This window comes from Bacillus rossius, chromosome 3 (genome assembly GCF_032445375.1).
Source record: "Bacillus rossius redtenbacheri isolate Brsri chromosome 3, Brsri_v3, whole genome shotgun sequence".
Classification (NCBI taxonomy): domain Eukaryota; kingdom Metazoa; phylum Arthropoda; class Insecta; order Phasmatodea; family Bacillidae; genus Bacillus; species Bacillus rossius.
The window spans coordinates 10349704-10373835 of NC_086332.1; the positions used below are offsets into that span (position 1 = coordinate 10349704).

Consider the following 24132-nt stretch of genomic DNA (forward strand, 5'->3'; position numbering starts at 1 on the left):
TTTTTCTCCCTCTTTGTGCCTGTTCTTCACCCAGGCATTTTGTATTCCCTCTTTCTCGTTTACGTCTGGTTTCAAGAAGAAATTTCCAATTAAATTTTTGTTCTTTTGCATAACGAGGCTCGCTGTAGCTTATTTTCTGCGCGTTAATTCCCTTGGGTTCCGTTCATTTGGTCTGTTCTCGTTTGTGACTAGCATCTTCTCCTCGCTCCTGTGAATTTCAAAAAGTATTCCTGTTTCCCACCGAGTTTTCCCCTAGTTTCTTGTTAGTGCTTACATAAAAAAAAGAGCGCGTGTACCTACTTATGCATGTATGTCATTCTCCACTACACGGTAAAAATGTTTTTTTAAATGAAACCGAAACAATAATACGTAGAGACTGGAAATATTCGTGATTTCGATAACCTCTAGGAGAGACTCTACTACACTCTACACACTCGGGCAAATGCCACCTGCTCATTGGCTACTGACTCGTGCCACCTGTCAACTGGGACGCTTGCGATTCGATACTTCTTTTTGGTTGAAGGTTTTTCATTGGCTCGAAGTCCTTCAGATAAATCATGAGTCAATCACAGAAGCAATATAAAGATACAGTTGTTTGGATCCTAGCATATCATGAAATATACTCGCGAATTTTTCCGGTCTCTAATAATACGACATTTCAGATACGTGTAAAATCCGAAGAAATGTTTTGTATATTAACAAGAATGCAACTATAACGCTACAGAAATGTTCGCAGTAATACATGGTTCAGAATATTACCCGTGTGATTATTTTCTGTGTCATACAAATACCTACAATTAGTTAAAATTTTTTGTAAACAGTTCGCTGTATAGCTTTTCAGTTTTGACTCCGAACACCAATCAGCATAATAAAACACAAAAAAAAAAAAAATACAAATTATGAAAAATTATTTTTTTTCCATGCTTTTAAACATTTATGCTTGTATAAAACACCAATGAAAAAGAAAATATGCGCCGATTTTTGTAAGCACGACAAGATGTCCAGTATTGTTTCCACACTGTTAGAAGTTCAGTATTAAATTCACTAGCATTGTTTTCCACTAATTTACAATTTTTTTCCCTTGTAGCATTACAAACAATTTCTTGGCAACATTTTTTCCCCAAAAGAATGTTAAAAGTAGCGTTACGATAATTCCGTAGCATCACTGCTGCGTCTATTATACCTCTCCCCTGCTGTCTCCGCTTCCTGCCGTTTCAACTAGCACGTAGCATGGTACCTATCACCCCCTTAATTTTTGCCGTCTTACCGTTCGACCGCTAGTTCATGGGTTGGGGTGGCTCACTCTCCTTTACCGGTTCCCCCACCACGTACCTTAGCTATTCCCCTCATGCGATCTGAATAATCGTAACGCTCGAAAATTGTGCCCCCCCCCCCCCCCCCCTTTCCAGAAAAAAAAATTGCACTTCAGAAACCTGGTGTAGCTGTTGGGCGTGCGGTGGGGGCTTAGTGGTGTTTGAGACTGCGTAACTTCCGCGTTGTTGTTGTTGTTGTTGTTGGCGTCGGGGAAGCAGCGAGCCAGCCCAGACCCATAGCGGCACACGCGGTTGGCTCGTTACCTGGTCGTCGAGGCAAGACGCAGCTGTGATGCTCCCCTCTCTCCCATAGCCGCCCGCAGCTAATTGCATCCGTCAGCGTTACGTCGCGGTGTTAGCCACAAGAGCCCACGGATTCCCTTCCGCAGTCTCACTGCTTAACGGGGCAGTACCCCTTAATTACTTCGCTTCTATTATTTCAGGTGTATGCAAATGATATCAAATAAACTCACTATATAACCATGTTTAATTGTTTATAAATTATTTCTTTTCCTCTACTAAAAAAAAAAAAATGGTTGTCTGTAAAGTCGGTTTACGGACGATAGTTTAACGTGACAACGTCATAACAAAACATTGATGAAATGATTGCATACTTTTATGAATAAAATTGAATCATTTTTATTGAATTTTCACTATTTTGTATGGATACAAAGGAGTGAAATGAAATCTACAATTTGATTGATAAATTTACTTTTATTTGCACTCATTAATTCAAATATGTTTATTACTTTAACGAAGATAAAATTTTAACTATAACTTTTATACATGTTTACTATTCAACTTTTTCCAATCTGTGTTATTCTGTTAAGGATAGGACGATGATAGGGAAAGTAGGAAACGAATGGGAGTGTTTCAAGTTTAATGTGCCTCGAAAAAGTCAAATCGATGGTTGTTCCAATAGAGTGTAAGAGAGATAGATGCGACGCAAGCGTACAATGAGCGTAACGGGACAATGTGCGTAACGGGACACTTTTTCGTGCGTGCAGCCGGCGTTCATCGATTTATTAGACGTCACGTCAAAATGTCCTTAATAAATATTTTCTATGAATTTTAAAAAGCAAATTTTTATGTCAGTCCTAGCATACACTGAAAACAAGAAACATGTGTTTTAATTTCGGATAAAACATTCGTACGTAGTCTTCGTCTTAGAACGCTTTCCTTTTTTTTTATACTGCATCATTCATAAAACAGTAAAAATTAAGTTTTCTCAAAAAGTCGGAAAAACTCACGTGTCTATGGTTTTAGGAAAACCTTACTTTTATTGATTTATGAATGATATAGCTACTAAAAAAAATAAGAGTTCGAAGACGAAGGTTACATACGAAAGGTTAATTCAAAACTGAATACCATATATATAATTTCATGCTCTCAGAACATGTTAGGTCTTACATACAAATTTGCCTTTAAGTACATAATTTTTTTAATAAGTACTGGTTTAGTAGAAAAACAATTAAAAATGGTTATATTATGAATTTATTTAAAAAAAAATTGGTTGTCTGTAAAGTCGGTTTACGGACAATAGTTTAACGTGACGTCATACCAAAACATTGATGAAATGATTGCATGCTTTATGAATAAAATTGAATCATTATTATTTTAATAATAAAAGAATAAATACTTGAAATTATACTAGTAATCAGATTTTTAAAATGCAAGAATATTTAACCTTTATTGCCGAAATTGTTGTTGCAATAAGCACTGAAAACCGTATTAACTTTTCACTTCACTTTATAAACAGTCGAGTGGAAGAGAGATAGATGCGGCGCAAGCGTACAATTAGCGTCACGGGACACAGCGTAACGGAACAATGTGCGTAACGGGACACTTTTTCGTGCGTGCAGCCGGCGTTCATAGATTTATTAGACGTTGTCACGTCAAAAAAAAATGTGTGCAAAAACACGAAATGAAGGAAGCAAAATAATGTTGGATACTAACCCCTAAATTTAAGCTAATGTTTCGTAGGAGGGAAGGGGGACGAGGTATCTGCTGGCTGATGATTGGTTGTCCAGATCGGAGGCTTGCTTGGATCCCCTACCATCGGCGCGGACAGGTGGTAGGCTGGGCCAGATGATTCTGCGGGTATTCGCAGTTGTCTTTCGCAGTGTGACAGTGAAGGCAGGACACGAAAAACCAATCCTACACCCAGGAAGGAAACTTTCAGCGAGTGAAAAACACCCAGACCCAACTGGGAATTTTACCCTGGAAATATTTGGCTAACCAACATGAACTTTCATTTCTAGAGACAGGAAAAATTCGCGAATTCATTTCGCGATAGGCTAAAATACAAATAGGTAGTTTATAAAGTGAAGTGAAAAGTTAATGTGGTTTTCATTGCTTATTACAACAACAATAACGGGAATAAAGTTTAATAATTCTTGCATTTTAAAAATCTGATTACTAGTATAATTTCAAGTATTTATTATTTTATTATTACAATAATAATGATTCAATTTTATTCATAAAAGTATGCAATAATTTCATCAATGTTTTGTTATGACGTTGTCACGTTAAACTATCGTCCGTAAACCGACTTTACAGACAACCAATTTTTTTTTTTTTAATTGGGCTTGTCATCTCATGTAGATGCAAGCCATGGCGAGACTTGGCTAGAGGTTCCAGTCACTGGCATTGCCATCGACAGGGATCCGGCTAACAAGATGCTAGCGACTGGAGAGTCCGCGAGAAACGACCGAGAAAAGTTACCGAATCATCGAAACCAAGCATAAACCATTCAACTGTTCAATATTTTTTGAATGTGCTTTTTTTTAGCAGTCATATTGTTTTTTATATGAGGTACAGTATTAAATTTTTTTATTTTTGCTTATTTTATAATTATAATGATTTAGTCAATATTTAGTTGCAATGCTATTTCGTTAGAATTATATTAGTACGCGCAGCACAATGATTACTTCATCTGTAAAATTTCTAGAACGTTAGTCCTCGACTAAAACAGTATAGGTTTTATTCCCGCTTTAATCAATAACGGCACTGACCTTTTATGGATTCCTCTCTCCGTAACCATCACAAAGTGGCTTCCATGGCCGATAAAGGGTATTCGCATTCTCATCTCCGGAAATACATTGACATATGCATCGTTGTTTTAGATTTGAGTTGGATATTTTAACCACGGAAACTCAGAAACCCAACGCGTTGATTTTTATCAGTAATCCTCATAACAGGCCTAATAAAACTGCTGTCACGTTTGTTCATCACACGTAGGTATGTTCAAACATTAAATAAAAATCCGTGCCAGAAACTCTTCACTTGGCTCAGAAGCTCTCTAGGGAAGACGACCCATGTACGGAAGAAAGGCTCTTTGACGCACGTCTGGGGGTCTTCGCTCGGGGTTGGAAGCCGTCAGAGGCAACGGAGAAATTGAAAACCACTTACCGGGATTGGAATAAAGTTATCCAGACGATTGCTGCTTCAGCGCCTTGGGTTTCATTGATACTTTTTTTTTAAAATTATTTATTTATTTTGTCTGTAATTATATCAATTTATTTTGAAATTCAGTTTGTAATATCTTATTCGTTAAAACATATTTAGTTCCTTATTTGTTTCAAATTTTTACTATTTATAAAATTACTATTAATTTGTTTACATTGTATTGTGTTTTCAAGTTTTTTTTTTTTGACGTGATAACGTCTTATAAATCGATGAACGCCGGCTGCACGCACGAAAAATTGCCACATTCCGCCTGAGCCGAGCGTGCAAGAACCGGCCAACCACCGTGCGAGAAAATCTTCTATAATATCAAACATGTTAAGGCGGGCTTTTTAACTAATTGTTCGTGATTATATTTAAACAAATTATTAAAATTAAATTCGCAAAAACTGTAAATAATATTTGAAAATTAAAAAAGTATGCAATTTTTCATCAATGTTTTCTTATGACGTTATCACTTAAAATTATCGTCCGTAAACCTATACAGACAACCTTTTTTTTTTTGCTTTAGTTTTTAATTAAGATTAACTTAGTTGTACCCGTAATGTTTTACTGACAATTTACATATGCTTGGTTAAAATCCACGGTTTGTGTGGAATACAAGCCTTAACTTCGCCACATAAAATATGCCAATGAAATAAATACCTACAATACGGCCCTTTCGACGCCCGCATACACCGGGAGCTGTTGGAAGCATCTGAGACAAAGAAGTCGGAGAGAGGTGAGAAAGGATGGCATCAGTTGACGCAACATGACCCTTATTGCAAGAGATACGAGGATTTAACGGAGTCATTATTAGCGAGCAAATAAGGCTTGAAACGCGTCAAGGGCGTAGTCAGTGAGGGGTGGGGTGAGATCATGGCAATTACCCCTCACCCCCCTAAATTCCTCTACCCTTGAGCCAGATTTGTTTTTCAATTATAATGAACCTCATTAAACATCTTGTAAAGACTAAAGCATGGAAGTATGGCTCAACTACACGACTACCCTATATGCAAAAATAGAGAGCAGCCTTCCCTTTAAACATGTCTTCGGACATCCTAATCATAAGCAGTGGGAGTGTAAGGATGTACATTTCTTAAGTGGTAATTTGTGTCTTAAGGATTTCAGGTTTTTGATAAAGCACTTTCCACAGATGACATGAACACGTGTTTTCAATCATTTCCGGGATCCGCTTTGCCAGAAAATATTTAATAGCCCCATACCCACCTCCCAGAAACAGATCTATCCTCTGCATTCTCTTCTCCCCTCCCTCCTTTCAACTCAACAAAGTCTGGCTACGCCCATATTAAGTGTGTGTATTTGCTTCTCTTAGATTATTGGCTGCCAGTTATCTGGTCACGCCCTGGACTACTGCGATTCAGGGATACATTTTCACGCTACTTACAAATTTTCCAGGTATTTTATATTTAATTTACGGACATATTAGTTGATTGACTGACTTTGAGCACGATGTCCCAATGGTTGTATCGAAATATGAAACCTCCCAAAAAGTTGCTAAGCCTACAGCAAAAACCATTCATCTTCTTTCCAAGGTTATGCTTGTCCCGTTCGTAAAAGCAAAAACCACTCATCTTCCTTTCAAAGGCCTGCTTGTCCTGCTCATAAAAGAATTCAGAACTAGGAATGCGGATTCCAGCGTGATTTCCACAATGGTTCAGTTATCTGGGGCTTGCGATGAATTTGAGGTACAATCCTCGCTGAAAAGATCGTGAATCTGCTGTGATTTCAAACAGTGCTGTGTGCCTCCAAAGATTATGTACCTAAAAGTCACCAGCAACATTTGTAAGGAAAGGGGATTTTATTGGTGCTTTCTTGAAATGATTTAACTCAAATTCTGGCCTTCAATTTTGTTATTATTAATAATATTGTAAACGTGTGAAAGTTCTGCTTAATTTAATGTTGCTGTATTTTTTGTTGTTATATTAAAAAATATTACGGACGGTTTTTCAATATCTTGGATATGTCATGGACAGAAGTTAGTAACAGAAAACAAAATTTCAAAAGTTTTTGGATTTACGGCTATAAAAGATTGGTTAATTTTATTTCGTTGATGTTACCCGCAACGTCATTAAGCTTGCATGGGCGGTATTGGGAAGGGGATGAGCATTGGGGTTGTTTACAGTGATCTGCAAGTGAATGCAGCTTACTTGCCTGATTCTAACAGATCAGCGTCGCCGATAATTACCTCATCGATTCAGTTGCTAATGGTCGCTGCACAGCCTGATGACGCCATGTCCTGGCCGTGGTATCGGAGACCAGATCCTGTTGGCACACCCGGCTAACAGCAGGAGTACATCGGTCGTGCAAGACCATCTTCAACCGGAGATGTTCCGGTGCGAACTTTCTCTGCTTACGCGTCACGAATTATATCCTTGGATAGCTAATTTATTTTAAAAATTAAAACACAAACACATAGGTTTAAGAAATTAAATATCATAATGCCATGTTGTATATCTGCGTTAAAAATATAGCTTAATCTCTATTATTATAAACCTGTAATATATGTTTGTATGACTGTTTATCTGCTTATTTGTTCAAGAATCACGCAAAAAATCCTGGACTGATTTTTATGAAACGTTTTGTTTTTAAAATCTTATGATTAGACTTAAAATTGGTACAAATTTTATCTCGTTGCGGTTATTGGAGCCGAAGATATAACAATGAAAACCACAGAGCCACCTATATATTGTTTGTGAGCTCCCATTCCAAGTTCATTCATATTAAAGGGGGTGGGGGGGGGGGGGGTAAGTTCTGAGCGGCCCTTGCGGGCGGAGAGTAACGTACCATAAAGATTAAAAATAAAATAAAAATTTGAAAGAGTTCTTAAAAAGTTTCTTGGGTTTCCGTTTGCTTGTTTCTTACACAGAATCTATTTTGCTCCGACATCGATGAAATTTTGCACAACTGACCTTCGAATAATATATAATTGAATGTTGGCATGCATGACGTCGATAAACTCCGACACCGTTTGCCCGATCGCCATGAAAGTTGGCACATCGAAGTGCTTTTTTTTCACGGATAAGGTTTTTATGCTAGCCCTTTTTTTTTTGTACCTCGCCGCTTGGTGGCGCTGCAGCGGATCAACTTCTGTTTCATTCCACCGGTCCACATAACAATTGTTATGTTGTGATGTTTACTGCTCTTAATCTTCAATAACAACAAATAGTGATTGTGACTGTGATTAGTAGGGACTGGAAAAATTCGCGGTTTCAGTGACCACTAGGATAGACTCCACGATTCTCTGTGTACTCGGGCAACTATCACCTGGCCATTGGCTACCGACTCGGGACACCTGTTCACTGCGATTCTTATGATTCGATACTTCTTTTGTTGAGTGTTTGCCATTGGTTCAGAGTCCTTCAGGTAAATTGCGGTCCGATCACTGACGCAGCATTAAGCTAAACGAGTTTGGATTCCAGCCTGTCTCGAAAGGAATCCGCGAATTTTTCCGGTCTCTCGTGATTAGTAATTGGTGAGTCAGTTAAAAATGTAATAGCATTACCGTCTGAGGCGCTGGACATCGATTTGAATAACAATTATTCTTCTTGTTTATAAACATATGACATTTGTGTCAACTATCTTTGGACGTCTCATCTGTCAATAAAACATTTAATATTGGAAACTATTTGAAATGACATGCAAAAAAAAAATTGAAAACTGGAAGATCAACCAGAAATGCGCGGCAACTGTCAGCCAGTAGACAGCTGCTGAAACATCTGAAGGGCGAGAGACACGCCGGAAAACTAACCAGATCAAACCTTCTACTTCAACTATTAATAAACAAAATACTACTTTTATCATCACTTTATAACAATATGAATAATATATCTTATCAATAAGAGTAATCTTTCAGTTTTATAAATTTTTTTAAAATGCTTTATAGATTTTAGAAATGCAGAGGTAAATAAACATTGGAAGGACATCATCTGCCGGGTTATACTAGTTATAAAATATAATTAATTAAAATAATTAGTAGGGACTGGAAAAATACGCGGTTACGATGACCTTAAGGATAAACTACACAGTCCTCAGTATATTCGGGAAAATAACGCCTGTTCATTGGCTGCTGACTTGTGAGTCGTCTCAACTAGTTTGCTTGTGATACGACATTTCTTTGGTTGAGCATTTCTCATTGGCCCAGAGTCGTCCAGATGAACAGTGAACCAATAAAAAAAGCAGCTTTAAGGTATATGTATTTGAATTTCAGCGTATCGCGAAATAAATTCGCGAATTTTTCCGGTCTCTAATAATTAGATTTTCTTGTTTTATCAGTAGAGCTCTACTAATGACTAAGCTCTACTAATGAATACCATAATTTGTTTTTAGATTTACGTGTTTTTTTACTAAGGAGCCTTTATTTTAAAGACTTTATGTTGAATTTGTAATTAAAATATTTTGATTTTATCTCGTTTTATCATCGTCTTGAAATTTCATGTGGATATAGATAAAATACACGTTGCGGCTCTGTAACGAATGGGATAATCTGTTTGTTTAGTATTTGGCTCATATCACTGGAAAGTCTGCCGTCCCCTGCCCTAAGGCGCTCGGCATCTTTCACGGGTGGGCTACATGGCGGATGTTCTCGTCACTCTGTGTGTTTTCTCGTGGTACTCCCAACTCCTCACTCAAAATCATTCCTTCGCTGTCCGACACCCATCCCTTCACATATAATCCACTCTTCGGAGCCGGTAGAGAAATGTCAGGTGTTATCATCTCGACAGCAGCCGGCTGGTAATTGATATCACCGGATATCGTTCCCCTCGCTGACGTAGAATCAATATCTCGTTCACTCCCGTGTAAAAAAAAATCTCGTTCATCTGCTCCATTAATTTAAAATATAGGTAATAGGGCGATGGGTAAGCTGCAGAGACCAAAATACATAATACATTTTCGAACGGAAACCAGCATTAAGTACGGGTGAGCATAATTCCAAAAGCTTGCAGCACATAATATAGAGCATTAATATGTAACATCCTTCAGCTGTTGAAGAAAGTTGTAAGTAAGCGATTATATATATATATATATATATATATATACACACATATATATACATATATATATATATGGGTTGGTAAAATGACTTATCACCGTGTGGATAACTAATATTTATTGAAAATGATAGATTTTAAATTCATTTGGTTTAAAACGACGTTTCATTTAAAACAAAACACGAAACAAATCTATAAAGTTTATTTTTAGCTATGTAAGTTCAGTATGTTTATGAATTGGCGAAGTAAGGTAAAACGTACATATCTGTAAAATGTAAAAATAAAATAAAACTGACATGTCATTAATAAATAATTTTTTTTAAATTTGGTTTAATTCATAATATGCCACAAAAAATCTATAAAATTATTCCTTATTGTTGTTAACTAAGGAAAAAGCGCTACTGTGTCAAACTTGATGGCGAAAGAGTTAGCTTACGACAGAAAATTTTCACAGTAGCCAGCAGTTATGCAACTGTCGGAACCGTAAACCTGTGGCGTCAATTCACATCTCATTTCATTTGAATTTTCTACCCGATTACCGCCTTGGCCTCGGCAGTGTGAAACATGACCGTGAAGCATTGAGCTTTTGCGGTTTTCGTTCTGCCGCCGCCTGGCTGCTTTCAAGCACGCCACCCGCTCAGCATGTATGTGCACCGGGTTGTCAGCGCCTGAAGGCGTTGACTCAATACTCCCACTTTGTAAGATACAGCATGTCCGTAAAAGAATGACCCCATTATAAATTTTAATAGAGTCAACTGAAAGCATTTTAGAGTGTTGATCCAAGGTCACAATTAAAGAGTAACTCAAACATATTTAGATAAGTGCATGCGCGAGTACTGCTTTGTTGTTTTTCTCGCTTGCAGCGCCACCTTCGCAAAATGGAGACTGCTGAGCGTAGAGCATTTTTGTGTCCTGCAATTTGCTAAGAGTGAATTTGTAAGTTCAGTTCAAAGTCCGTTCCTCAATGAAATCTATTTGTACGAGAGTGACCGTTGGATCGGTCGTAATGGTCGAGACGACAGAAGTCTTTTTCGCTGGCCTCCACGTTCACCTGACATAACGCCATGCAATTTTTGACGTGACAACGTCTAATAAATCGATGAACGCCGGCTGCACGCACAATAACACAGATTGGAAGAAGTTAAATAGCAAACATGTATAAAAGTTATAGTTAAAAATAATCTGTTAGTTAAAGTAATCAACATATTTGAATAAATGAGTGCAAATAAAAGTAAATTTATCAATTAAATTGTAGATTTAATTTCACTCCTTTGTATCCATACAAAATAGTGATAATTCAATAAAAATGATTCAATTTTATTCATAAAAGTATGCAATCATTTAATCAATGTTTGTTATGACGTCACGTTAAACTATCGTCCGTAAACCGACTTTACAGACAACCAATTTTTTTTAGAATAGTGAAAAGGGCTTAAACGTAGTTTTTCCTAATAATGTTTGGACATGAAACGCCCGGTAAAGATTCCAGAAAGCACCCAAAGGCATCGCATTACACCTCTATATTCATTTCACCGCCATATAATGTTATGGTTATGGTTATAGTTGGCTTGACGTACTCGACGAGAAGACTACGCGCCAGTTGAGTGCCTGGCCTTTAGAGGCGAATATGCGTGCGTTTCGCGAGTCGTCGTCGCCCTTAGCGCCCCCCGCGAATTTTGAATTTCGTGCGCCCGGCCAGGCCACAGAGGTCTATCTTCAAAGTTAATGGATGTTGCGGTCGATCTCCGTTTAATTTGGGTGCCGGCGACTCGTAACTGACGAGCGGTGATTAAGAAACCTCCGCGCCAGGGGATCTGATTAATTCTCCCGTCCGCACCAGATCGCAAGGGCGGAAACGTCGGGCACCCTCTGCTGTTTCCTGTCTCGACCACGGGGGAGAAACTCTAATTACCGAGGCTGAGAGCTAGCTTTTTGAAGTAGTTATGGGCCCGTCCGCTAGATAGTAGTTTTCAAAATATGTTGCTGACATAACTACATTAATTTATTAGGAATGTATAAGCTATTATCAGGCAAACAAACCAGTGAAAATTCACTCTATTTAGGTAGCCACTAGTTTTGTGGTGTGTAATACAATGAGTTTTTGCACCTCCTACTCCTTTATTTATTACATGACGGTTTATTACAAAAACAGCATTAAGTATTTTCGCATCGATTAAATTAGTTACGCGCCGCCAAGGAGATAACTTAATATAACCGAAAAAAAAAAACGTATTAACTAAAAAACTTTGTATGAGAACCCCTATTCCGATTCATTATTTGCTGGTAGTTATGGGCCCGCCCAACAGATAGCGACACATGTCGCGTGAAACATGGTTTCAGTTTCCACGGTAAGAGTCGCACTTGTTTATTTCCCTCCTTGTTCTGTGGTCCCGACGCGACGCGACGGCCCGAAAGAACGTGCGCGAAAATAAGAACGCGCGCCGCAACGGTTGCCGGCGACAGCGCGGTAGGGGGAAAGGCAGAGGCCAATCAGCGCCGCGCGACTCGTGGGTGACGTCACGGGTGCTGACCTCCCTCCCCTCTACCCCTTCTACTTTCCCCTTCGCCGCCTCCCCTACTCCGGCCCGAGCCTTCCGCAAACTCTCGCCTCGCGCTTGCCCGGCGCGTCTCGCCCACCCCTCACCCCTCTCCCTCCATCACCCCCCACCCTTCTCCAGGACACAGCCGCGTCTGTTCGGCGTCGGGCGGGCGTCAGACGGCAGGTTGAGCTGCGTCCGGCAGCGTCGCGGATTGCGCCCACGCCTAGCTTCGCGTCTTCGACCGTCGTTTATTTATGGGAGGGGCTTAGTCGCTTCCGCCTGCCTTCCGAGTCATCGAGAGAGCTCCACCCTGTTTCCGGGGTGGAAGTTGATTGATGGAATAAATAACGTTGGCTTAGCGCGCGAGGCCGACCAAGTGACGTGAAAGTTATAATAAATACATGCATTTTTGTTTGCAAGTGTTGTGAAAATATAATTTAACTGAGGAAAATACGTTCTCGTTAAAAAAAAAAAAAAAAAAAAAAAATTCAGTGTTGAAAAAAACTTGAAAAAAAATATATATATATAGTTGGTGGTTGGGATGTTGTGATGCGTGTGTGACCTGGTGAATCGATCATCTGGCCGACGCATAGCTGCGTCCGTTCTCCAGGATGACTTCGCCCAGGACGCTTCTTGTAGCCGCCGCGACGCTGCTCAGCTGTTTCCGTCCGGCTGCTCTTAAAGGTAGGAGCAACGCTTCCAGTCTCGAACTCAACTCCGAAGAAGGTTGTTTGTTGGAGATCTTTGGAGGGGTGTGTGTATATGTGCGCAATGTCATTAAAATAAAAAAAGAAGTGTTTATTTTAACACGATAATTACGCGAGAGGTTTTGAAAGCAAATTACTCGGTAAATTTTTTTTGATAGCAAAACAACTTGTTTTTATTTTTGTCCATCTGCTCTGATATACTGCAGCGTAATTGCAGTTAATTTTCTCTCGTGAATTAGTTTTCGCACGATTGCAGCCAATTTACGTCTCGGTGCTGGGCGTTAGCATTAAACTGCAGACCGTAGACGTGAAATTTTTTTTTTTTTTTCGTTTTGGGCGGAAGACATATCTGGCTTCGCCACCGGCCCGCTTTTCCGATCTTCTGGGTTTCCGTTGACGCCGCCCCGCCCACATTTCTTCCATCGACACCCGAGCCCTCGGTGTCCTACGGAGGGGGGGGGATGGGGAGGGGAGGAGACGGTCGCGCCGCGTGTCCCGGAGGCACGTGGCGCCCTCCGCCCACGTGGGCCGACCTGCCCCATTCGACGGCTCGCTCGTCGGCGGCCTCTGCGAGCATCGCGGGCCTCCCCCATTCGACGACTGACCTTTCCGGCCGACCTTTCCGCACTTCCCCCGCTGGTAATTGCTCTGCCAGCCACCCGGGGTTTCCAGACATCACTCTAAGGAAATGCTGGGATGGTTCCTTACTGTGTACAAACCATGGCCGATCTTTTTTTCCCCCGATATCCCTGTTTGAATACATAGTTTTTTTTTTACTAACCATCATTAATGACCTTTCTGTAAACGAGACGATAATCGCAAGCAAAAACAATGTTACGCATGTTACGAGGTTGGCTGGATTTTAATTAAGGTAGTCTATATGACTACTGTCAGCACACCAATCAGAGCCATCCGTTGCGGAAGCAAACTCTCCCTGAATGATTATCATGGTTGGGTGGGTAGAGCCGAGGTCAGTCCAGTGCAATAGGCCAGTATTGCGAGGTTACTCAGAGCACTAGAACTACGTTTAGTAACTTATCCCTTCCCCCTTTATTCCTCCCCAGCTTGCGCTGTCCCTCATACCCTTTTGGTCCAGTTTCACTGATGGTGTCAGAACTTCTCGCAACCACTACAAATGGAATTGAAAATTTGCCACCATTATATTTGGTGTCAGAAGTTACGCCCCTTACAGTGCTATATATGTGCAAGGTAATTATGATACAAGTTCGATTTTTTTTTAACTGTGCAAGGGGTTAATCGTTCCAGTAATAAGAAATATTTTGACTGTCACAGAAACGACATAAAATTTTTATCTTAAAAATTTTGCGCTACGTGTTTATTGCGAGTATATGAACGCATATTTCTGATATGGTGGTCCCACCGTCGAAACTTAAACAAGTGCACTTCATATCCGTGAACGTGACTTAAAATGATACCTAGGAGGTTGCAGAGGTTATAAAAATATGCAGAACGCCAGTAAAAAAAACACCCACTGATCAAAGCAAGGTTTCACACATACCTTAACACGACTATGTGCCTACAGGTATTGTTGTTGGCAGAAACATGCCAAACGCGTAGTCCTATAGGTAGGGACCGGAAAAATTCGCAGGTTCAATGACCTGTAGGATGAACTCCATAGTTATACGTACACTCGGTCAAATGTCACCCACTCATTGGCTGCTGTCTTGTGAGACGTCCTAACGTAGCAGCCTGTGATTCGATACAGCTTTGGTTGAGTGTTTCTCATTGGCCCAGAGTCATCCAGGTGAGTTGTGAGCCAATAGCAGAGGCAGCACTGAGGTATAACTATTTGTATTTTAGCCTATCGCAAAATGAATTCGCGATTTTTTCCTGTCTCTACCTATAGGCCTTATCATAGGATTCGAGAATGGATAAACGATATCTAATAATCTTTGTAATTTTACTGAAAAACTGTTCAGACTGCTCCAAACTAATAAGATAATTTTTATAATTTTGTAGTTAAATTCTATTGATTTGCAGTTGTTTTTACGCTTTATAACGTTGAGTTTAATATCCTCCACTGTTATTAAGTGGCTACACGGGATTCCGAACTGACCATAACGATCCGGCATGTTGTTGCCAGCAGTCCAAACACGTTCCAGTAAACCGAATATTTATTCAACCACGTATGCCGTCGAATTAGTTTGATGGCACCTTTTCTCTCTGGTTCTATAATTGGCAAAGTTTTAAATGCTACAAGTAGCAGCCTGAGAGCAGATAAATGCTGCAAAGCTACGAAGAACAAGATTTTGTTTGATGCAATAATTAACGTATTTTAATATTTATTTTGTCGATAAGTACCATCTAGATATATTTTGGGTAATGTTCCCAACCATGTATTAGAATTTATGAAACTGTATAATTATTTTGGGAAATTACCTTGGATCCTAAAATGTATTTTGTTTAGGAAACTAATTTAATTAATAGGACATATACGAAATTTGTATGATAGGCTACATGTTTCATAACAATATATAGTTAAAAATTGTTTAGGAATATTACCAAAAACTTCTTGTGGTGTAGTGTTCTGTAGGCAACCGGGAATATGTCATAATGAAAACTGTGTAAGTCTTAATTGGAGGACATTGGGATCCATTATTATTTACTTTATTTGGATTATTATATTAGAGACCGGAAGAATTCCCGGATTCATTTTGTGGTAAACTAAAATTGAAACCATTTTACCTCTGCGGAGATTTTGTTATTGGTTAACAGTTTGTGAAAAGGAATCTAGGCCAGTGAGAACCCTTAAACTAAGAAGTGTCAGATCACGGACTACCAAGTTGAGACGTCTCGCAAATCAGCAGCCAACGAACACGTAACATTTTATCAAGTATGTAGAGGATTATGGAGTCTATCCTCAAGGTCATTGAAACGGCGAATTTTTAAAGTATATAATTATGATGTATCTGTAGGGGCCAGGCATTTTTCGCGAAGAAATTTGAACGCCTATTAGACTGCAAAAAAAAAAAAAGGTATAACCGCACCAGCGGTTTCTTCCTTGCAACTGGAGGCCGTCTGCGAGAGAAGTCGTTGCCTTATTTGACCGAGCCACTCAGGACGCGTTTGCTTCCATACTGGATTACTGCGACTGGTGTTGCAACAATCGTGATGTACCTGAAAGAAACTCACCCAATCACTAGAGACCGGAAAAATTCGCGAATTCATTTCGCGATAGGCTAAAATACAAATAGTTGTACCTCAGTGCTGCCTCTGCTATTGGCTCACAACTCACCTGGATGACTCTGGGCCAATGAGAAACACCCAACCATAGCTTTATCGAATCACAGACTGTTACGTTGCAACGTCTCAAAACACAGCAGCCAATGAGTGGGTGACATTTGACCGAGTGTACGTAGAACTATGGAGTTCTTCCTACGGGTCATTGAACCCGCGAATTTTTCCGGTCTCTACCAATCACGTAACACAGACGACGCTACAGTGTTTTTAACTATATCAGCTGGTCTCGGAATCTTCCCGCGAGATGTGCATGCTCCACATGTTTCTGGGATCGCGACCCGGCGTGATGCTTCACACTGGTTTTCTGTGCCACTCGCGACGTGGCAGGCTGCTAGCGAGGGCTGTCCCTAGAGTCGAGATGTCGACACGCAGTTCGCTGTCCCTAGAGTCGAGATGTCGACACGCAGTTCGCAGTCCCTAGAGTCGAGATGTCGACACGCAGTTCGCAGTCCCGAGAGTCGAGATGTCGACACGCAGTTCGCAGTCCCTAGAGTCGAGATGTCGACACGCAGTTCGCAGTCCCTAGAGTCGAGATGTCGACACGCAGTTCGCGGTCCCGAGAGTCGAGATGTCGACACGCAGTTCGCGGGCGCTGGGATCGACTGTCGACACACGCAGTCTTCTCGGCGGGGGAACACACATAACTTAGAAACACACAACTTAGAACAGCCATAACTTAGAAAACTCGAAAAAAACTCCACGTAATTTAGAATTGTCATAAGTTAAAACGATCAAAACTTAGAAACACGCAACGCAGAACCACAAACTGTAGACACGTCTTAACGTAGAAAGTCATAAATTATAACTATCACAACTTAGGAACACACAACTTAGAAAACTCGAAAAAAACTCCACGTAATTTAGAATTGTCATAAGTTAAAACGATCAAAACTTAGAAACACGCAACGCAGAACCACAAACTGTAGACACGTCTTAACGTAGAAAGTCATAAATTAGAACTATCACAACTTAGGAACACACAACTTAGAACTGTCATAACTTAGAAAAAACGTAACTTAGAAACACGCAACGCAGAACAACACAACCTAGAAACATTGTACCTTAGAGTCATAATTTCGAACTATCACAACTTAGAAATGTCATAACTTAGAAACACGCAACACAAAACCACATAACTTAGAACTATCATAACGTAAAAACACACATCTTAGAACAGGCATAACTTAGAAGATTCTATCTTGTGTGTTTGTAAGTTGTGACGGCACCCCTTCTCGGCGGACAGGGAGGGCGACCCCGCTGGCCTGCTTCCCTGTCTCCCTGTTTCCCTGTGGACAGGAAGAGAAGCGGGCCGCGTCTCGCAACGTCTCGCGCCCAGGAACTAACCGTTACTCGCGCATGGGAAAAGCCCGTCCCCGTGGCGCGTTTACTTTCCCGCGCGTTCGCTTTCCACGCGAACCGCGCCGTGTAAACTTGCCTCCTCGTGCGGGCGGCGGGGTTTGAAATCGAGACAACCGAGATTACGTGCGCATCAGTAGTTCACCTGGTTTTTACGTATGCTGTGCTTCAATTTGAATGTGTTACCAATACCAATACGTTTGTTATGTTTCATACTCGTGTGCTATTTACCTGTGTATTTATAGACTCTTGAAGTTGAAAAACACTGGAAATTTATAAAAAAAAAAAATTATATTAAAAATATCTGATATGAAAATTATTTAAACTTTTTCACTTCCCACTAACAATTTAAATCGATCAATTGTAAATAAAAAAAAATTAACCATACATTGTAATAATGACAGTATAAATATTTATTTTTATTGATAAAAATAAACAAAAGGTTACATTATAAAGATTAAAATGGTTGTATTCTTAATTTTGTTGTTTTTAAACATAATGATTTTCATTCCATACCAAATATTAGAGACCTGAAATATTCGCGGGTTCATTTAGTGTTCTGCTAAAATTCAAATTATTATACCTTTGTGCTGCTTCTGTCATTGGTTCACTGTTAATCTGGAGGACTGAGGGCTAATTAGAGACCCTCACTCATAGAAGTGACGAATCACAGGCCATCCAGTCGAGACGACTCACAAGTCAACAGCCAATGAACAGTTGGCATTTGCCCGAGTGTGTAGAGAATATTGGAGTCTATCCTGGAGGTCATTAAACCCGCGAATTTTACCGGTCTCTACCAAAATGAAAAACGAATTTTCTAAATTGTAATTAATTTTGCATACAAAATCACTCCACGCGACTGGACTAAAAGTTACGCAAGTCTGGACACCACCTACGGACACGATGCAGTGGTCAATATTCGTGCAAGTGTTGCGAGTGAGTCAAAACGATCTATACTTGATCTCCGCGGTCCTGCGGATGTTTTCCTCACCCAATTTCCGGAACGCCGTGTACGGCCCGGGGAAGAGATATCGCTCAGTATTCCGGGCTTGCACTGTTACTGCAAACACTTCGACGATAAGTCACGCTTTCCCGGGTGTACGCGACCATCAGTTTGAAAAAAAAAAATTGTTTTTTTTTTAAAAAAATGTAATATCCGGTCCACACGCTACGCCAGTTTTCAAATTTTACGCTTTTTAAAAAACTAGATTCACGCAAGGAAATGAAAGAAGCTAACTTTCTCCTAAAGGAGATAAAAATGAGAAATCAATTAAGACCACCTCCCTGTTCAAAGTGTGTCGGCCTATTGGAAATTTTCAGTTGTATACAAACGCAAGTTCAACTTTTGTAGTGAATAGTGATAAGTATAGTCACCTGCTTCGCTGTAATAATTAATCAACATGTTTTTAAATAAAAAATAGTTATTTATTAAACACTAAATTTTTAAAATCTTTATATTTATCATCTGCTTGTTAAAATATATAATATATAATAATATAACCTGAAATCTCAAAATACTACATTAATTTATTTATTTTTGGTTTTATTTTCAAAACGTTGTCAGCTTATTTTATTTACTAAGATCATTTTTGATTACTTTGTTTGTATTACTTTTTATTTCTGTATCCGGTGGGTACGTACTTTTGTGATCAAATTTAATTTTTGTTGTTTTTGGTTTTTCGTTTCTTTCCCCTCCGGTGTTTTACAAAGTTCTCTGTACATGATCTGAATGACACGGGACAAGAGGCGCGCTGTTCTGCCAGCATTTCATTTTTTCCGTTCGCTTGTTATAATACCGGCGAGGTTGCCTTCGTACACGCTCTTCCGCGACACCCGAGGGCAAACAAGCCGGTGTGGCGAGGCTGGCATCAGTCTCCGAGCAGCGAAATGAGAGAACACTTGAAGACTTTTTTTTTTTTTTAATTTTTCACGGTTGTTGGATTGTGACCTGAAAAACCACCAAACCCTTTTCTGGCTATAAAATTTTGATTGAAAATAAAGAACGTAATATACGCTTCTCAGAATTACCTAGGTATAATATATATATATTGCACGGAGTGTAACATTTTTAACTAATTAGGCTTACTTAGCAAAAACCATCCTATAAAGAAAAATATGTTTTATTCACCACGTTTTATTCACCACAATTTTGCTAGCATAACTGAACATTTAAATAAATCTACTCTGAGAAATATCAGACACGCGAAATTATCGGGATAACCGTTTGCTCGAAAAACAACGAAACCACACATGGCGTCGTCCTAAAGTAAATTGAGAATGCCTTTGTGTTCGTTGGAAAAACAGACAGGAAGCGGTTCGCCGCTCTACACAAACCCCGTCCCAGTCGTGAGAACTAGACGGCTCGCGAATTCATGCGCACCTTAAACACGTCGACCACGCCGCTGGATGAAAGTCTAAAAGGCTACAGAAGGGAACAGAAATATTAATGTAAAATTACAATTTTTTTGTAAATTTGTACATTAACACTAAAACAACTGTATCACTACAAAATAGTGACCGCAGTAATACTGGGTTCGGATTCCTATCAGGAAATTATTATGTTTTGTGTTGTCTCAGTGCCTCCAGTAGTTACAAGTTATTAAAAAAAAACTTTCCAGTATCAACTCCGAACATAATAAGCATACAGTACAATAAAATAGTCAAATTGTTGAATAATTGTTTATCTTTTCCATTATTTTTTTTAAAATTGAATCAGGAATTTGCAAAAGGTACCAAGTCCACTTTTTGAGAAATTTCATGTTATACGAGATTCCGAATCTCCAAAGTGTTCTCTTTGCTGTCAGCAAGAAAAGGAACCAAGTCCTGTATAAGAAATACGATAAACGGACTAGTAAATATATGCGGAACTTGCAAAAGGTACCAAGTCCTGGACTCTGTACCTTTTGTTGAAGATATCAATCTCTGGACTTGGTATATTTTCTATTTCTAAGTACCACCAGATTGTGTACAAATCTGATGTGAAAGGTGTTGTTGAAGTATATGAACAGCTACAGCGGTTGGTTATTCATACCTTTCATCTCCAGCTCCCAGGACAGTTGAGACACATTGTAATGCCTACAAACAAAGCTTACAGAAATGTAACTGTACCAATTAAAAAAAAAAACTTGAAGACATTCACTAGTGTTTAGGTACATTGCAGTTCATGATGAAGCTCTCACATTCTACGACAATATACTACATTGGCCTGCCACAGACTAACAGACATGCCCATGTATGCCACAACTGCATTATTTTGATTATGACTTACGTTATTGTTTTTGAAGGATCTGTTTTCATATCGTTTGAAGTTATTTCAATAGCATGTACTAAGGTTCCACTAATCTATACCAATGACACTATGCATTCTCAGATGTGTAAATTTAATACTTCTTTATGGGTAAATGGTATCAGGCGGTGTTGTTGTAAAATATGTTTTTGTGTATCATATTATTAATTTTTGCATTATAATATTCCAACACTGTACTATTATCTAACCAAAACATTAGTTTTATGTGCCATTGTTTGAATGAATGATACTTCATTTGCAAAAAGTACCAAGTCCACTGACTTTATTGATTTTTAAAATATTTCAGACAAACATGTATATATGTGAATTACGTTTAAAATCATCACACATCCACTATACTTTCAATTGATCCATTACTGATAACCTGTTTCATTACCAGGTCGACAATAATATGTTTTCTGTTGTTTCCCAACAATCTACTTACTTGGACTTGGTACCTTTTGCAAATTCGTGATTCAATTATGCTTGAATGTTACGGTAATTTAAATATGAAATTATGTGCAAAATTTCGTAATAAATACTCATTATTATTTCGAAAAAACATAATTCATAACGGTTTTGTACAGGGTAGTATTACAAACTGTAATACTATGAAATAAATCCACATATACGGAAATGAGTCAGAAACCTAATATTACAAATAAAATCACTTCATACAATACAAATTGAATTATTATAACGATATAACGATAGCCAGGTTTTTGTACAGGGTAGTATTACAAACTGTAATACTATGAAATAAATCCACATATACGGAAACCTGAGTCGGAAACCTAATATTACAAATAAAATCACTTAATACATACAAATTGAATTATTTGTACCTAAATTTGATTAAATAAATAATGTGAAGCATAATTACACGAAAAAGCATCAAAAGAACCCATTTATAACGAAATAAGTGTACTTTATTAGAAACGAATTTCAATAATTAAATGCATGAATTGTAAATGGAATCTATTTGTAAAAGTACAGAAAACTTAATATATAAAAATCCGGTGTCCTGATGTTTGTTTCCAGTGAACTCTTCACCCAGTCAACCGATTTCGATGAAAATTGGCATTTATGCGTAATTTTTTCCAACATGAGAGATAGGATAGTTTTTTTATTTCTTAATGGTCTTAATAATTTAAAAATCACAGGTCATAGACATAAAAACAGTAATTGTGTGACATTTCTATATGTCCAACACACTGTCATATAGCGCTATCCAGTTTGCTTTAACTCGCAGACAATAAAGCTCCATGTGTTTAGCCCGGGCAACACCGGGTACTGCAGCTAGCAGAGTGTCGAAGCCCGGTCCACCGAGCGGGGGAGGCGCCGCACCAGACATCTCAGCCACCGCGGGTCCTGCTATCCCAATGAATCACGCGCCCGTCGACGTCTTGCCTGAATCCAGGTCGCTCGCCTTCCTGCCGGCATTTCCCCCCCGCAGCTGTTACATGGCCGCGTGCGCGCAGAACACTCGGTCGAGAGCAAGTTGCGGGAGTTGAGGGCGTGTACCGTCACGATCTCAGCGGGTCACGGAGCTGTCAGTTGGGGGGCCATGCTGATAGCCCAGGTGAAACAGCGCTCTCTGAAGCCACTTGCTTTCACTCCTTTTTGTCTCGAAGACTCGCCGGTCCATCGTCCTCCAGGATGGACTCCACAGTCCTTTTCGCACACTCGGGAAAATGACAGCCCTGTTCGTTGGCTAGTGACTCGTGGGACGTCTCAACACCACATTTGTAACGCCCCTCGTGCCCCAAAATTATATTATTTTAATTTAATAAAAAACTCCTAGGAAACAGCTGAGCAAAATAATAAATAAAAAGACAAGTATTACCAGAGGTGGCACGAGGCGGTGAACAAGACAATTTGATACTCCCTAAACACAAGCAACTTGGGAACTAGTGGATCGTTTAAATATATACTTATAGGTTAATAAGAAATAAATAAATCGTCTATAGGTTTCCTGGTTTTGTCCGAATTTCGGAAAACATTCTTGGCTCGCAGTTCCCCAGATGAAATGTGGGGACAAATATGTATAACTTCCTTATTACGGACACAAATTTTTCTGGAAGCCGACTGACAGGTCACAACTCGTTCAGAATTGACACTGACTATCTCAAAGGATTAGGCTGTCGGGTTTATTTACTAGGGGCTGGAAAAAAATTCATGGCTTCAATGACTTTCAGGATGGACCCACGATTCTATTGCATACTCGGGAATATAAACGCCTGTTCATAGGCTGCTGGCTTATGGGATATTTCACCTGGATAACCTCTCTGATTCGGTACTTCTTTGGCAGAGGGTCTCTAATTGGCCCCCCGAGTCCTCCAGATCAACAGCGAAAGAATTGCAGAATCAGGATTTTAGCATATCACTAGATGATTCCGCGAATTTTTTCTTGTCTGTACTTATTACTTCGGACAGGTGTGGCGTCAGCAGTTGCCGCTGTAAAAAATTCATTCACAGAAAATTTTTTTTTGATCACACCTCGGGCAAGACTAGGAGGTCGGAGACACGCGAGTCGCACCGAGCGACGAGCGACCAGCACACGCGAAAAAATGGGTTGTCTGTACAGTCGGTTTACGGACGATAGTTTAACGTGACAACGTCATAACAAAACATTGATGAAATGATTACATACTTTTATGAATAAAATTGAATCATTTTTATTGAATTATCACTATTTTGTATGGATACAGAGAAGTAGTGAAATTAAATCTACAATTTAATTGATAAATTTACTTTTATTTGCACTCATTATGTAATTCAAATATGTTTATTACTTTAACGAAAAGATTATTTTAACTATAGCATTTATACATGTGTGCTATTTAACTTCTTCCAATCTGTGTTATTGTGTTAAGTATAGGACGATGATAGGAAAAGTATGAAACGAATGGGAGTGTTTCAAGTTTAATGTGCCTCGAAAAAGTCAAATAGATGGTTGTTCCCAATCGAGTGGAAGAGAGATAGATGCGGCGCAAGCGTACAATGAGTGTAACGGGATACAGCGTAACGGGACACTTTTTCGTGCGTGCAGCCGGCGTTCATGGATTTATTAGACGTTGTCACGTCGAAAAAGGTTTGTTTGAATAAAAAAAAAATATTTGTTTATATGTGGCGAAACAAATATTTATTTGCTGTAACAAAAATATATTTTGTTAGCTTAACCAAACTTGGTAACAAAATTTGATATGTTAC

The 24132-nt window shown here is 39.2% G+C and overlaps 1 protein-coding gene across 1 annotated transcript in view; it reads left to right on the top strand.

Annotated features, from left to right (window-relative positions):
• The first annotated feature begins 12480 nt into the window (after positions 1 to 12480).
• The window catches only part of LOC134530206 (mucin-2), a 466453-nt gene continuing 454801 nt past the window's right edge, over positions 12481 to 24132 (top strand). The window contains exon 1 of the mRNA XM_063364870.1: positions 12481 to 12993. Coding sequence (XP_063220940.1) covers positions 12921 to 12993 — 73 coding nt within the window. The 5' untranslated portion in view covers positions 12481 to 12920. The remainder of the gene's footprint in view (positions 12994 to 24132) is intronic.